The following is a 17,083-nucleotide window of genomic DNA, read 5'->3' on the forward strand; positions in this document are numbered from 1 at the left end:
AACTTATTGTTATGTTGATATTAAAGACCATCTTAATTTGAGTTTATCATTTGTTTACAGAAAAGTAGTCCTATGTAATACTGTACCCTTTCTAATGTTTAAACCACACCAAAATTTCTGAAAATGTCTAAATTATTCCAATTTATGTTTCTCCTTGGGAGGGGAGGCTTTGATGATACTCTGGCGGCATTTCAAGCGCTTAATCATTTTACACTAGGTCCGTAAATGAAAAGACCCGATTTCCGTTTCGTTTTATTGAAATTGGAATATGAAACATACTAACTGATAACAGAATATAATATCAATAAGAAATAATCATACACAAATCAGAGTCCATACTTAACCCTAAAACTGCCAAACATTAGTTCATAGTGTTGAGCCGTATAGTACATACATATTAAATTACACTGAATCGAGCTTACACAGTGTAATTTCCTCCAGTCTGCGCCGCGCGCCTATATAAACGTACGTTACGCGGCGCAGACTGGAGGAAATTACACTGTGTAAGCTCGATTCAGTGTAATTTAATATGTATGTATGTACTACGGCTTTAAGGCCACAGGGCCGGGGGGTCCGAGGCCACAACTTTTTTCCCCAGTTGGCAGATTGCTCTAACCAGAGCCCTCTCACTTGCAGTAGCGCGCGTCACGCAGTACGCGTATACACATGGCTATGTGAAGTTGGCAGACCACGTGTACGTACTACCTGACGCTCGCATGCACTAACCTTAGCCCACGAAGGACTATCTCGATCATAGTGCAAAGAAACTGCTGCTCACTGCTGCTTGACCATTGTTAATGATCTGGCCCGAGAAGAAAGCGGTGCGCGCTACTTCGAAGAAATTTAGACGAGTAACATCCCTCAAACTGCTGCTCACTGCTGCTGTCGCGCGCACGCCCATAGCAGCAGTGAGCTTCATATCACCTAACCATGTGCTTTCGCGCCGCTGCGGGCGCGCTTGTTTCAGCGTGCGCTACTGCAAGCGCAAGGGCTTTGGATAGAGCAAGCAGTGAGTTAATTGACGATGTCAATTCATGGCAGCTCGGCGCGGCACAGTAGCGCATCTCGCCGATCTAGCCAGCTGTGAGAAGCCTTATTGAGTGCGCGGCGCGGCACAGTAACGCATCGCGCTACAAGCAGTGAGCAGCAGTTAGTAGAGCTCGAAAAATTGAGGTTAACAATTGCTTATTTAATCAGTTAACCTCACAAATAACTGCGGTTCTTATTTATAACATTTTGTTGCTCTCATCTTAAGGGGTCGTTCACATATTAATTCACATTATATTACGTAATCAGCTGAGTAGAGGGGAGTTTCCGAATGATTACGCTAGTGTAATTTTGATACGTAATAGTCATGTGTAAAACTAATTTCGGAGGGGGGTAAAAATGTTCCTTGTAGCGCGATGCATTACTGTGCCAATGAGGCTTCTCACATCGTTAGATCGGCGAAATGCGCTACTGTGCCGCGCCGAGCTGCGATGAATTTACATCGTTAATTAATACGCGTAGACTTATGGCTAGGTTCGAACGCGCGTACCGTCACGCAGTACGCCTAGACTCATGGCTAGGTAAACTCATTGTTAACCTCATACCTCACTCCTCAGCTTATATAATAGGAGCAAAATATCAAAAATCGCGATCGCATCGCCAGCTCATATTTAATGTTTCTGTTGAACATGCAAAACCTAGTTAACAATTAAAATTAACATTTTTGCCAAGTTACAAGGACCCATTATGTAGACGTTGTAAAATTATTGAATATAGATTTCTGCCAAAACCTTATTTAAAATTTTCATTTACAATCAAATTACATGTAAACCTTAACGGATGTTATTCTTCGAAGTCTAGTACTAGTAGCATGATGAGCAAGCGCTGCATTTATTTTGTATTTTAGGTGATCGAAGAATACTTGATAGACGTTATTGTTATTGTTCAAAAATAATTCAAAAATTAGAAATGATTTGTGGTTGCGAGAAGATGCGCAGCGCGGCCCAGTAGTGGCAGTGCATTGCACTACAATTAAACCTAAAGCATCCATTTTATATATTTTTGGTCCGGTCAGAGGTTGTATCACGTTGCGACCCCCACGGTCGTTTCACTATAGTGACAATACAGGGGGAGCCGCGCACTTCGTGCGCGGCGGGTCATACTGCATACAACGTATGACAAGTCAGAGGCTAGAGGTCAGCCTCGTCAGGTATTATTAAATCTAACCTTAAAAAGCACTTGCTATCCCTCCAAAATCGAGATGACCTAATACATGGTAACTACTTTATATTATACCTCAAATTCTAAATCTGTTAATTGACGATGTCAATTCATCTCAGCTCGGCGCGGCACAGTAGCGCATCTCGCTGTGATAAGCCTCATTGAGTGCGCGGCGCGGCACAGTAACGCGCATCGCGCTACAATAAATCCGGTACGGCTAGCTCTGCACACATGATATCTCTCTATGCCATGAAACATGGCCATTGGCCTGGCTAACGAACCTTTTAAACTATGATTAAAACCTAAACCTAAACTAAAACTAAACTGGGCTCTCCTATGTCACCAAACTAAACCAATAAGTAATTTTAGATTATTATATTTTTTATATTTGTATAACAAGTATATTGACGTAGTGGATGGTTAAGGGGTTTCAAGCACAGGTCACTCTCAAATCCTAAAGATAAGCAGTTAAGTGCACTTGAAACCTTTTCAAACCTCCCCTGATTTATTTATTATTGATATTGTTTGATTGTGACGTAAAAATAAATATTTGTTTTTTTAAATATTTGTTTTATAATTAATGTAAATTCATCGCAGCTCGGCGAGGCCCAGTTGCGCATTTCGCCGCGATATAGCTCGAGAAGCATAATTGAGTGCGCGGCGCGGCCACAGGGGGAGCTGAAACCAGGTTTTCGATCAAACGCTGCCATGTGTAGTCAAACGTCGCCAAAAGTTGCTCTCGTCCAATAAAATCGCTGCATTATGTAAGCCAAGCTCCGCATATGAATATATGTAATTCAATTATGCATACTGATTTGCAAAATGCAGCGATTTCATTGGACGAGAGCAACTGTTGGCGACGTTTGACTACAAATGGCAGCATTTGATCGAAAACCTGGTTTCAGCCCCCCCCCTGTGCGGCCCAATCAGAGGATATACTCTGATTTACGTTATTATTCAAATATAATTCAAAAATTAGCAATGATCGACTTATTAGCCTCAGGTCTGATAATTTTTTTCCTCAATTAGAGAAAACAAATTTTGATTAAACATGTTTAAATTTTTATTGCATGCTTGGAGGCTGTCATTATAAATAAAAACTAAATGTTAAATGACTCGTTAGCCTCAATTTGCCTTCGACTAAATGTTTCAAAAATTTTTTAACTTTTACTAAAAATACTTTGTTTTACTTTTACTAAAAATTCTTTGTTTTACTATTAATCGAAACTCAATTAGTTTAACTATAGATATGTAAAATATCATAATATGCCTATCTTACAATTTCTTGTAGCGCGATGCACTACTGGGTCGCGCACGCATCAAATAATGCTTCTCGCTTCGGTAGATCGGCGAGATGCACCACTGTGCCTCACCGAGCTGCGAAGGATTGACATCGTGAATCAAACAATTTCTTCCTGTGACAATCTTCTAAAGTTAAATTGGGAAAAACGTGGTCCATCTCGTGCGAACTTTCCTAATGACCAGGGTCAATATTAATAATCCTCTGTCTTTAATGTCAGAAACGTGATCGAGGGTTTAAATTAGGAATAGTCCTGCTTAAAGATAAATAATCTTCGTATGATACTTCGTTGGTACATCTGTATAGTAATGTACTGTATATACAATAATACATTATTGTAATATTACTAATGTGACGGTTGAATAATGTTTTTGTAAAGTATCTCTACTCTTGACTCTGTATACCTTACGAGACATATTTATGTTCGACATAATTCCAGTGACCTATATGATTCGGGAACGAAAATATGGGAAATTAAATCATGGTATTTGGGGATTTTTTTCCATCTCCTTATTTTACAAAAATGAAACCCAATATTTGAAAAAGTTAAATGCACAAATCTTCTCCGATCAGCTGTTTCAACTTTAATCTTGTAAACGATTTCTACATAGCCTTTGAAAGTTAGCCTCAACTTAACTTATAATGCTCTAGAGGGTATAGGAGACCGACAGTGTTTGTTATCTTCCACTAATCGCAAAATACGTGAAGAATAATTTGGGGAAAATAATGATGGTGACCTAAATTTTGGTAGTCCGAAAATATGGTGTTTTTTTTCGAAAAACCACAGACTTTCGTACCATTTAAATATGTCTCGTAGGGTTGTAGGAACAGTCTTCGGGAGTTGCTGTACTACACCACCATTCACATACTTAATTTTATCAAGAATGTAAACTTAATATCTCTGCTTTGGCTAATATGATAGAGTGATGGAACCAAAGTCTATAAAAATCAGACTTGCAAAATCTTCAGTTAGAATGATTTGCCCCAAGAACATCCACATTCATGTCTAAAAGTTTTGATTTGAATTTACATTTCACTTGTTAGCTGCTAGCATATTATTCCAGGCACCCACAGTTAGAAATATATCATTTAAACTAGACTAACTATTGTGGGACAATTAAAGCCTATGTAATTTTTTGAAGGATTTACATGCTCCTCTAAAATGCCCAAAGGAAAGCCCAAGACTCCCACTAATCCAGCACCAAGTAATACTGGTGCTTGGGAAGCCAGTCTAGCATCCACTCTTATCAACAATGTGAGTTGATGATGTTTATATTTTAGTAGTATAGTGTATGTTTCTATTCTATCTTATTTAATTTTTATTTCAAGTTTTGTAACAATATTTATTATGACGTGTGATGATGTTTGTGTCATTATTATTTGATTTGATTTTAATTTCATCATACAGATTGAAATTTTAACTCAATGACTAGATTAGGTGATAGATCATTATCACCCTTACAGTTGTATTATTATAACTTGGAATTGTATAAAGAAATATTAAATTTAGTATTGTAACTATATAACATTTTTCAGGACGAACTTAAGACGAGTGTTTATCTCATATCGCCTGACAAGGTTGAAGACAAACTACAATTACAAATCCTGGGATCAGCTGTAGAGACAAATGTTCGACAGAGATTTGTGTATATTGAGAAGGACAGTCTTGTTGCGCAGGTATTTATGTTAGAATACCTTTGTTGTACTGTAGAATCCATGTTTTTTTAATTTGTTTTTTTAAATGCATAAGAAATGTTTGCAAGATTAGAAAATATTTCAGGGAAAAGAGCATGGCAAAGGTAAAGATAGTGGATCAAAAACATCTTTCCCAGAAATATTTGCCATGCTTAAATCGGCAGATGAGCTCCTGCCTTCAGCAGTCTTGGCAAAGTTGCTTAAAGTAAAAATTTTGGAGTACAGAGACGAAGAACTGAACAGAAGAGAGGAACTTCAGCAGGTACACTGAATATTATAATCATCCTACTTTCTGTGTTTTGAAGCAAATAATGTGTTGACTTTATTTCCTCATCAAGTTATCTCAACTAACTCCCAGGCAGAGCTTCAAAAAACGAAAAAGGCTAAGGGGGTTAAAGGGAAGGCCAAGGTATTCATCATGCAATGTGCATGGGCTTAAATGAAGAGTTTTTAACGACTCCAATATGGTTATTGCAGTTAAACTTGTGCTGGAATGAATCGTTAGAAGTGTTTATTAGTCAACACATTTGATTTAATTGGATAATTCGTCTTAAGGAGCTGTTATCACATTACTTAGTGTCAAAATGTACCCTAGCATCAATTTTTTTATTGAAATCTTTCAATTATTATCATCAGAATTTATTACAATATCAATGTTGTATAGAATTTCTAAAAATGGACTAGAGAAACCAAAAAATGCCTTGACAAGTGTACAGCGATGATAACAATCAGGGGACACCAATACACCCAAATAACCAAACAAAAGGCCTCGAGAGACCTGATGAAAAGTCGAGCAATTACATTGGGCCCCAAGTGCAGAAGGAGAAAAATGGGCAAATAATATGAGCTGTGAACTTAGGAGGCATTTCTAGGTTTTTAAGAATAATTGCCACAACCCAAAAATTCTCAATAACAATTGGCTGATTTGTAATATTTCCAATGGAATGAAGTTTTAAGGGGGCCGGGGGGGTCTTCATCAAAATTATCTCGGAATTGACTTTATAGTTGTTTCTGGTAGAGGGGAGTGATATCTACCAGCTGCTTTTGGTCCCATGGAAAAATATTGTTCCTAGCCGAAATTATCGCCGGTCTAAGGTCAGCGCTTATGTGTAATTGTATTGCGCGAGCGATTTTCAATCGCAAATTCTGAAAATCGAGTCTAAAAATCTATCTTCTCCTACATTTTTTGAGCAATCACCCTGAAACTTTCAGGATATGTTCTAGAGACCATTTAGAAGATTTGATCGAGCCAAAATTTTGAGATAGGCCTTTAAAAATTTTTTATTCAATTTTGAAAATCTTGGACCTCGTTTTTTTACGATTTTTTCAGGTCCAAGATTTTCAAAATTGAATAAAAAATGTTTAAAGGCCTATCTCAAAATTTTGGCTCGATCAAATCTTCTAAATGGTCCTTAGAACATATCCTGAAAGTTTCAGGGTGATTGCTCAAAAAATGTAGGAGAAGATAGATTTTTAGACTCGATTTTCAGAATTTGTGATTGAAAATCGCTCGCGCAATACAAATACACATAAGCGCTGACCTTAGACCGGCAATAATTTCGGCTAGGAACAATATTTTTCCATGAGACCAAAAGCAGCTGGTAGATATCACTCCCTTCTACCAGAAACAACTATAAAGTCAATTTCGAGAGAATTTTGATGAAGACCCCCCCGGCCCCCTTAACTCATTTATACCGTGGACAAAGTTGGACTTATCAGTTCAGGATTATTGGCGGTTACAGCGACGTTTTGCTTTTACAACAAAGAATGTTCATAATTCATGCTGCTTGTTAATGCAGTGCATATCTATTTTTCTATTTTCGTTTCTTTACTACTGTTGCATGCTTATTAAATTTAAAAACCAATTCATTTGCAAATATATCACTTGATAAAGCTGTTATGCTGAGCTATATCCACTGCATCACTGACATTAAACTTGCATGATATTATATAAGATAATAAAGTTGATCACGTGTACAAAATAAAACGATAAGAAGGTATCTAGGGTTAATCCTAGCAGTATTTTAGGTATTTTATATGTGCATGAGGGCAAGTTAAGACAATGGTATTACAGTTTCTCACTGTAGTATGTTGTCGTTCTGTTCTAAAAACGTTGCTTCATAACCATGTAAATTGTAACATTTCCAAAATGTAGACAAGCTGTCATAGCGACTTTAAATTACTTATTATCATTCAGGGTAAAACGGGTAATGCAAGTCGGTCCCCAACCAAGTCTGTCTCTCCCGACAAAGGGGGTAAGAAAGATGCAAAGAAAGGAGGTAAAAAGTCCCCTGTCAAAAAAGAAGGTGGAACTAACATCGATCCTGAGGCAGAAGTCGCAAGAGGGAAGTGTCCTTTGAAAAAAAGGGGAGAGGAGAAAGAAGAACCTGCCAAAATCAGTGAGTTTGAGCGGCTTATTTTTTGGTGATTCATGTTACACTCCTTGAGTGATGCTAACTACATTTTCTCAATTGCTCGTCTCGATTTTGGCTTTTTAAAAAACAAAAATACATCGAATTATACGTTTTCTGATAGTTCACTATTTTACTCTCTCAGACGATTATCCAGAATTTAGTCCTGACCTTTTTGTACTTTGTGTTGGGTTTGAGCAAGCTGATTTCATGGCAGAGTGCCACAAAGCTAACCTTCCAATCACCTCCCTTCTCAAATCATCTTCTCTGACATACTCGTCTGACTTCTCTTGGATGGAACACATCTCATCTTTTAATATGGGATCGAAGGTAGTCTTTAAGCATGCTCCATAAAATGAACAGAATTTTACTTCTAAAATCGCATGATTAAATTTATCTATATAATCAATAGTGATTATAACTATAGTATGTTATACAATAAATGCATCAGTTCAGCATGTTGAAAATTGTGTTTAACAATAAATAACGTGATTGTACTAACTTACCCGGGAGACTCATGCTAATACCATAGTTTCGTCGTGTCCAGGTGGTGTTACCAGACGATAATGAAGGTCCAGAAGTTGAGGCGCGGGTAGATGCTCACCAGGAACTGATTGATAAGTTCTGGGAAGACATTGCTGAACAAGCTACCGAGGTCCCCCTGCCAGCTCATTTGGTGGATGTTGGGTTCGAAAAGATGTCCCTACCTAAATTGGAAGTGGATGCTGAAATTAAGAAAGACAACGAGAGAATGGTGAATTTACTGATTATCTTATCTTATCTTATCTTATCTTATCTTATCTTATCTTATCTTATCTTATCTTATCTTATCTTATCTTATCTTATCTTATCTTATCTTATCTTATCTTATCTTATCTTATCTTATCTTATCTTATCTTATCTTATCTTATCTTATCTTATCTTATCTTATCTTATCTTATCTTATCTTAACTTATCTTATCTTATCTTATCTTATCTTATCTTATCTTATCTTATCTTATCTTATCTTATCTTATCTTATATTATCTTATCTTATCTTATCTTATCTTATCTTATCTTATCTTATCTTATCCTATCTTATCTTATCTTATCTTATCTTATCTTATCTTATCTTATCTTATCTTATCTTATCTTATCTTATCTTATCTTATCTTATCTTATCTTATCTTATCTTATCTTAACTTATCTTATCTTATCTTATCTTATCTTATCTTATCTTATCTATTATCTTATCTTATCTTATCCTATCTTATCTTATCTTATCTTATCTTATCTTATCTTATCTTATCTTATCTTATCTTATCTTATCTTATCTTATCTTCCTTTTATGTTCATTATCAATTTCCAGAACCACGTTGGTTCATTTATTGATTTGCTGGTTTACACATTGCTTATCTCAGGAGAAGTTATTACTGGCGCTTTATCAACGAGTTGCTAATAAGATCTATTCGATTCAATCCTCCCTATGTCAATTTAAACAGTACTACAAAGGTTTGTTCTTTACGTTTTAAATGCTGTGAGTGACCCTGTAAATACATCTGTACTGTTTCTAAATCCATGTATGACAATAGATGACATGTCTGGTGGCAAGTTTGGAAACTTAAAGATCCTGAAATGCATGGTAAATTAAATTTGTTATTAAATTCAGTTTCACTTTCAACCAGGTATGGACATGGTTGAGGTAGCGGACCTAACTGAACGAACAGAGGATGGTGAACTACTGCACCCCCTAGATATGAGATACTACAACAAGATAATATCTCTACTTCCCTACGAGAGTGTTTCTCACGTGTCTGTCCTTAATTGTATGCTAGAGCAGGTAAATACTAGAGCAAGATTCGCTTTATAGTCTGTATAGTGTATGCTGTATAATTATGCGCGTATTTTGGAACATTTCGTAAGTATTTAAAACTTGGAATCAAGTGAGCCATCTTCAGAAACGTCCTAATACATAATTTTGAAGGTATGTGAAGATCAGCAGCCGAAAAAGGAAGAACTGAAAGAAATTGGAGAGGAATGAGGAGCTGATGACGGTGCCAGAGCGGGGTGTCCTGGAATTACCATTCACCTTCAGACCTTTGGACATGGTTCAGGCTTCTGCGTATATTGTAGTGGAGGTAGTTGAGGAAGGATCCAAAGTGGACGGTGTTAAATGGCAATTCCCTGTAAAGGGTAAATAGTCTTCTTACTGGTTCTGAATTTTAGTTTCTGCTCTCTAGAATCTACAAAATATCATGTTCAATTGTTTTACTCGTATCACATATTTGTCTTGACTTGGCGGGCCTTTTTTGCAGGAACGCCAGTTTTCAATGTTAGTAAAGGTTACCAGTTACCGGTAATAAGTTGCAAGTCAAAAGAACGGAAGGAGTGCTTCATGGAAATAATTCTGGATACGAACTCAGTGAAACCTACACAGAACGTGAAATACACTGAGGCAGCCAGTAAGTGTTTGGCATCTGGGTAATTTTTCTTAGTTTAACATAATTTGTAGATCTGGGAGACATCAAGATATTCTGTACTAAAAATGTTTGGAAAACAACTTTTTATAAAACAGTTAAAACTTACAATAATGCTCCCTAAACTTTAGTAAGCGATAGACCGAGTGAGCTAAAAGAAGGATGGAAGAAGAAGGAATCCGAACAAGAGTTCACTTTCTCAGTAGACGAGACAAATCTGCTTTCTTTACAACACTGTTCTTCTTCTCACATATCTCCTCCTGGCCTCAGTCTCATTACCTTTACTCTAGTCTTCGCTCCCGGCAAACCCATCAAGTAAAGAATTCTTATGTTCTTATTTCAGTTACTTCAGATTAGATTTTATATAAATATCGTAGTCTAAAACAACGAATTAAATCAGCTTGACTTTATCAATGACTCAGCTTAGCCGATTAATACTGAAAACTAACAATTATCTCCCTACCAGGAAGACAGTAAAGTTAACAGTGGACAGTAAAAATGGAGGTCGGTGGATCTACCCGTTCACAATCCACTCTACCTCAGCCGAACCTGACGACAGTATCGTGATTAGAGCTTCAGGTCTGCACAAGGACTCTGTCGTGGGCATCAGACTCAACAGCCTTGATAGGTATGAGGGTTTTAAACTTGGTCAGGATATTTTTTTCCCTGCTCTTGCCGAAGGCAAAAAGATCGTAGGGAATAAGTAATCGGGTTTGGATATATGAGCTATCCCGATGGACCTGCGGTGACGACAAAAGTCTGCTCCTTCGCAATATAGACCACTCCCCTATAATTATGAGTATAGGAAGCGTCTGTTATGCTGCGCGCGACGCTCGGCATGTGTTAGTTAATTGCAGTATCCAACGCGAATTTCAATTGTCAAACGATGCCGTTCAAATTAAATTAGCCCAAAATTTGTGCGCGGCGTACTAAATATTCTATATAGTACATGCAATCCTGCACGCGCGCAATGACAAATTACGATGAAAATATTGCAACTTTGTAACAACAAAATAATCCAATATCTAATTTTTTTTCCCTACTCTTGCCGAAGGCAAAAAGATCGTAGGGAATAAGTAATCGGGTTTGGATATATGAGGTGGCCCGATGGACCTGCGATGATGACAAAAGTCTGCTCCTTCGAAATATAGACCACTCCCCTATAATTAAGTGTATAGGAAGCGTCTGTTATGCTGCGCTCGACGCTAGCCATGTGTTAATTAATTACAGTGAAATTCCTCCTTCGCAAAGTTATTTTCCGCTATTTTCTGGATTTATTTATTGTTGATGCGCGGCGCTGCATTGGTCAAATAAATCGTCAATTTATACCATGCACGAATCACACTCATTTATAAAAAACATAGTATGTAAATATGATGCACTTTTTTCCAGTCACACTTTTCACTCAAAAGAATTAATGGTACAAGTACATCGTAGGGAAAATTGATCGTGCGTGGTTTCACCGCGGCGAAATTCTTGTTTTATTTATTTTGTTGTTATGATTATGTTTTAATTGAGATTTAGAATAATTCCAATATTTTTAAAACACTATAAACCACCCAAACTAACTCCAACTTTGACCCCCAGTTCCAGTATCTCGTACGAAGCATATCTAGATAAGGGATCAGATCCTGATTTCAGGGTCTATCCTCCGACAGGACAGCTTCTGCCTCTGGGAACTGAGGGAACTCTTATTTGTGTCGCTTATAAACCCACCCTTTACGGAAAAACTCACAACGCCAAACTTATTGTTCAGGTGGGGAACGGAAGCATTATTAAAACAGCAACTTTCTTAATTATTACATTGTTATGTAGTCGCTTTACTTTAGTCCTCGCGCCGGAGTAAATTCAAACTCACCATTTTAACTTCCAACATAGCTTTTATCTTGTCTGTTATGCCTCTCCATTTGTTTCGACGCGGCACTAATTCAAACTGTAATACAGTAGATAGTGATACTGAAAATTATGAGCGGTAATAATTTCAGACTCCGACAAACCAGTGGTCGTACGTGATCCAGGGACAAAGTCCGGCTTTTAGTGTGCCAGTTGGAGTGACCACCACCCCTAGCAGGCTACCAAAGCCCTCTCCAGGTGTCAAGAAGAACTTTATCAGACAAAATATGCGGGTCCTTGCTCAGAATACTCCGTGAACAATGTTGTGAACAATGTTGTGAACAATGTGCCTTCGGGCTGAGAGGAGCGTGTTTTTAGACTTTTCGTACAGACACTGATATTGAGATGATTATTCAGAGTAAAAAGAGTTCAAAATTATATGTAAATACATTTTGTAACATAGATTGTAAGTGTCATTAATGTGTGGATATTTTCTGAAATTTTCTGTAGTTTCTCGTTTATTTTATGAGATCAGTTATGGGTTACTGTATGAACAATGAAAGACAGTAAAAATGATAGTATCTACCATTCTCACCAACTTATTGTTATGTTGATATTAAAGACCATCTTAATTTGAGTTTATCATTTGTTTACAGAAAAGTAGTCCTATGTAATACTGTACCCTTTCTAATGTTTAAACCACACCAAAATTTCTGAAAATGTCTAAATTATTCCAATTTATGTTTCTCCTTGGGAGGGGAGGCTTTGATGATACTCTGGCGGCATTTCAAGCGCTTAATCATTTTACACTAGGTCCGTAAATGAAAAGACCCGATTTCCGTTTCGTTTTATTGAAATTGGAATATGAAACATACTAACTGATAACAGAATATAATATCAATAAGAAATAATCATACACAAATCAGAGTCCATACTTAACCCTAAAACTGCCAAACATTAGTTCATAGTGTTGAGCCGTATAGTACATACATATTAAATTACACTGAATCGAGCTTACACAGTGTAATTTCCTCCAGTCTGCGCCGCGCGCCTATATAAACGTACGTTACGCGGCGCAGACTGGAGGAAATTACACTGTGTAAGCTCGATTCAGTGTAATTTAATATGTATGTATGTACTACGGCTTTAAGGCCACAGGGCCGGGGGGTCCGAGGCCACAACTTTTTTCCCCAGTTGGCAGATTGCTCTAACCAGAGCCCTCTCACTTGCAGTAGCGCGCGTCACGCAGTACGCGTATACACATGGCTATGTGAAGTTGGCAGACCACGTGTACGTACTACCTGACGCTCGCATGCACTAACCTTAGCCCACGAAGGACTATCTCGATCATAGTGCAAAGAAACTGCTGCTCACTGCTGCTTGACCATTGTTAATGATCTGGCCCGAAAAGAAAGCGGTGCGCGCTACTTCGAAGAAATTTAGACGAGTAACATCCCTCAAACTGCTGCTCACTGCTGCTGTCGCGCGCACGCCCATAGCAGCAGTGAGCTTCATATCACCTAACCATGTGCTTTCGCGCCGCTGCGGGCGCGCTTGTTTCAGCGTGCGCTACTGCAAGCGCAAGGGCTTTGGATAGAGCAAGCAGTGAGTTAATTGACGATGTCAATTCATGGCAGCTCGGCGCGGCACAGTAGCGCATCTCGCCGATCTAGCCAGCTGTGAGAAGCCTTATTGAGTGCGCGGCGCGGCACAGTAACGCATCGCGCTACAAGCAGTGAGCAGCAGTTAGTAGAGCTCGAAAAATTGAGGTTAACAATTGCTTATTTAATCAGTTAACCTCACAAATAACTGCGGTTCTTATTTATAACATTTTGTTGCTCTCATCTTAAGGGGTCGTTCACATATTAATTCACATTATATTACGTAATCAGCTGAGTAGAGGGGAGTTTCCGAATGATTACGCTAGTGTAATTTTGATACGTAATAGTCATGTGTAAAACTAATTTCGGAGGGGGGTAAAAATGTTCCTTGTAGCGCGATGCATTACTGTGCCAATGAGGCTTCTCACATCGTTAGATCGGCGAAATGCGCTACTGTGCCGCGCCGAGCTGCGATGAATTTACATCGTTAATTAATACGCGTAGACTTATGGCTAGGTTCGAACGCGCGTACCGTCACGCAGTACGCCTAGACTCATGGCTAGGTAAACTCATTGTTAACCTCATACCTCACTCCTCAGCTTATATAATAGGAGCAAAATATCAAAAATCGCGATCGCATCGCCAGCTCATATTTAATGTTTCTGTTGAACATGCAAAACCTAGTTAACAATTAAAATTAACATTTTTGCCAAGTTACAAGGACCCATTATGTAGACGTTGTAAAATTATTGAATATAGATTTCTGCCAAAACCTTATTTAAAATTTTCATTTACAATCAAATTACATGTAAACCTTAACGGATGTTATTCTTCGAAGTCTAGTACTAGTAGCATGATGAGCAAGCGCTGCATTTATTTTGTATTTTAGGTGATCGAAGAATACTTGATAGACGTTATTGTTATTGTTCAAAAATAATTCAAAAATTAGAAATGATTTGTGGTTGCGAGAAGATGCGCAGCGCGGCCCAGTAGTGGCAGTGCATTGCACTACAATTAAACCTAAAGCATCCATTTTATATATTTTTGGTCCAGTCAGAGGTTGTATCACGTTGCGACCCCCACGGCCGGTCGTTTCCCTATAGTGACGATACAGGGGGAGCCGCGCACTTCGTGCGCGGCGGGTCATACTGCATACAACGTATGACAAGTCAGAGGCTAGAGGTCAGCCTCGTCAGGTATTATTAAATCTAACCTTAAAAAGCACTTGCTATCCCTCCAAAATCGAGATGACCTAATACATGGTAACTACTTTATATTATACCTCAAATTCTAAATCTGTTAATTGACGATGTCAATTCATCTCAGCTCGGCGCGGCACAGTAGCGCATCTCGCTGTGATAAGCCTCATTGAGTGCGCGGCGCGGCACAGTAACGCGCATCGCGCTACAATAAATCCGGTACGGCTAGCTCTGCACACATGATATCTCTCTATGCCATGAAACATGGCCATTGGCCTGGCTAACGAACCTTTTAAACTATGATTAAAACCTAAACCTAAACTAAAACTAAACTGGGCTCTCCTATGTCACCAAACTAAACCAATAAGTAATTTTAGATTATTATATTTTTTATATTTGTATAACAAGTATATTGACGTAGTGGATGGTTAAGGGGTTTCAAGCACAGGTCACTCTCAAATCCTAAAGATAAGCAGTTAAGTGCACTTGAAACCTTTTCAAACCTCCCCTGATTTATTTATTATTGATATTGTTTGATTGTGACGTAAAAATAAATATTTGTTTTTTTAAATATTTGTTTTATAATTAATGTAAATTCATCGCAGCTCGGCGAGGCCCAGTTGCGCATTTCGCCGCGATATAGCTCGAGAAGCATAATTGAGTGCGCGGCGCGGCCACAGGGGGAGCTGAAACCAGGTTTTCGATCAAACGCTGCCATGTGTAGTCAAACGTCGCCAAAAGTTGCTCTCGTCCAATAAAATCGCTGCATTATGTAAGCCAAGCTCCGCATATGAATATATGTAATTCAATTATGCATACTGATTTGCAAAATGCAGCGATTTCATTGGACGAGAGCAACTGTTGGCGACGTTTGACTACAAATGGCAGCATTTGATCGAAAACCTGGTTTCAGCCCCCCCCCTGTGCGGCCCAATCAGAGGATATACTCTGATTTACGTTATTATTCAAATATAATTCAAAAATTAGCAATGATCGACTTATTAGCCTCAGGTCTGATAATTTTTTTCCTCAATTAGAGAAAACAAATTTTGATTAAACATGTTTAAATTTTTATTGCATGCTTGGAGGCTGTCATTATAAATAAAAACTAAATGTTAAATGACTCGTTAGCCTCAATTTGCCTTCGACTAAATGTTTCAAAAATTTTTTAACTTTTACTAAAAATACTTTGTTTTACTTTTACTAAAAATTCTTTGTTTTACTATTAATCGAAACTCAATTAGTTTAACTATAGATATGTAAAATATCATAATATGCCTATCTTACAATTTCTTGTAGCGCGATGCACTACTGGGTCGCGCACGCATCAAATAATGCTTCTCGCTTCGGTAGATCGGCGAGATGCACCACTGTGCCTCACCGAGCTGCGAAGGATTGACATCGTGAATCAAACAATTTCTTCCTGTGACAATCTTCTAAAGTTAAATTGGGAAAAACGTGGTCCATCTCGTGCGAACTTTCCTAATGACCAGGGTCAATATTAATAATCCTCTGTCTTTAATGTCAGAAACGTGATCGAGGGTTTAAATTAGGAATAGTCCTGCTTAAAGATAAATAATCTTCGTATGATACTTCGTTGGTACATCTGTATAGTAATGTACTGTATATACAATAATACATTATTGTAATATTACTAATGTGACGGTTGAATAATGTTTTTGTAAAGTATCTCTACTCTTGACTCTGTATACCTTACGAGACATATTTATGTTCGACATAATTCCAGTGACCTATATGATTCGGGAACGAAAATATGGGAAATTAAATCATGGTATTTGGGGATTTTTTTCCATCTCCTTATTTTACAAAAATGAAACCCAATATTTGAAAAAGTTAAATGCACAAATCTTCTCCGATCAGCTGTTTCAACTTTAATCTTGTAAACGATTTCTACATAGCCTTTGAAAGTTAGCCTCAACTTAACTTATAATGCTCTAGAGGGTATAGGAGACCGACAGTGTTTGTTATCTTCCACTAATCGCAAAATACGTGAAGAATAATTTGGGGAAAATAATGATGGTGACCTAAATTTTGGTAGTCCGAAAATATGGTGTTTTTTTTCGAAAAACCACAGACTTTCGTACCATTTAAATATGTCTCGTAGGGTTGTAGGAACAGTCTTCGGGAGTTGCTGTACTACACCACCATTCACATACTTAATTTTATCAAGAATGTAAACTTAATATCTCTGCTTTGGCTAATATGATAGAGTGATGGAACCAAAGTCTATAAAAATCAGACTTGCAAAATCTTCAGTTAGAATGATTTGCCCCAAGAACATCCACATTCATGTCTAAAAGTTTTGATTTGAATTTACATTTCACTTGTTAGCTGCTAGCATATTATTCCAGGCACCCAC

At 37.8% G+C, this 17,083-nt stretch overlaps 3 protein-coding genes across 3 annotated transcripts in view; 2 read left to right on the plus strand and 1 right to left on the minus strand.

Annotated features, from left to right (window-relative positions):
* LOC134812251 (2-oxoisovalerate dehydrogenase subunit beta, mitochondrial-like) overlaps positions 1-17,083 on the minus strand; it is a 704,467-nt gene that overhangs the window by 159,260 nt on the left and 528,124 nt on the right. The window lies entirely within an intron of this gene.
* Positions 4,630-9,634, plus strand: LOC134813146 (sperm-associated antigen 17-like). Its single transcript, XM_063820832.1, has 10 exons — positions 4,630-4,763; positions 5,045-5,185; positions 5,289-5,465; positions 5,562-5,612; positions 7,401-7,602; positions 7,760-7,944; positions 8,162-8,368; positions 9,015-9,105; positions 9,279-9,433; positions 9,578-9,634. The coding sequence occupies exons 1-10, from the start codon at positions 4,671-4,673 to the stop codon at positions 9,632-9,634; spliced, it is 1,359 nt and encodes a 452-aa protein (XP_063676902.1). The 5' UTR covers positions 4,630-4,670.
* LOC134812597 (cilia- and flagella-associated protein 47-like) lies at positions 9,634-12,535 on the plus strand. The gene is made up of 6 exons (XM_063820083.1): positions 9,634-9,786; positions 9,909-10,055; positions 10,202-10,385; positions 10,537-10,698; positions 11,658-11,826; positions 12,056-12,535. The coding sequence occupies exons 1-6, from the start codon at positions 9,642-9,644 to the stop codon at positions 12,218-12,220; spliced, it is 972 nt and encodes a 323-aa protein (XP_063676153.1). The 5' UTR covers positions 9,634-9,641; the 3' UTR covers positions 12,221-12,535.

The sequence above is a fragment of the Bolinopsis microptera genome, chromosome 3, assembly GCF_026151205.1.
Source record: "Bolinopsis microptera isolate Bmic1 chromosome 3, MBARI_Bmic_1.0, whole genome shotgun sequence".
In the NCBI taxonomy this organism is placed as follows: Eukaryota; Metazoa; Ctenophora; class Tentaculata; order Lobata; family Bolinopsidae; genus Bolinopsis; species Bolinopsis microptera.

Bases quoted from the DNA above. Each gene is read 5' to 3' on its own strand.
- LOC134813146 (XM_063820832.1), top strand. From the start codon at position 4,671: ATGCCCAAAGGAAAGCCCAAGACTCCCACTAATCCAGCACCAAGTAAT. The intron at 7,603-7,759 runs GTGAGTTTGAGC...TTACTCTCTCAG, and splicing joins AGAAGAACCTGCCAAAATCA to ACGATTATCCAGAATTTAGT. The intron at 7,945-8,161 runs GTAGTCTTTAAG...CGTCGTGTCCAG, and splicing joins CTTTTAATATGGGATCGAAG to GTGGTGTTACCAGACGATAA.
- LOC134812597 (XM_063820083.1), top strand. From the start codon at position 9,642: ATGACGGTGCCAGAGCGGGGTGTCCTGGAATTACCATTCACCTTCAGA. The intron at 9,787-9,908 runs GTAAATAGTCTT...CCTTTTTTGCAG, and splicing joins ATGGCAATTCCCTGTAAAGG to GAACGCCAGTTTTCAATGTT. The intron at 10,386-10,536 runs GTAAAGAATTCT...TCTCCCTACCAG, and splicing joins GCTCCCGGCAAACCCATCAA to GAAGACAGTAAAGTTAACAG.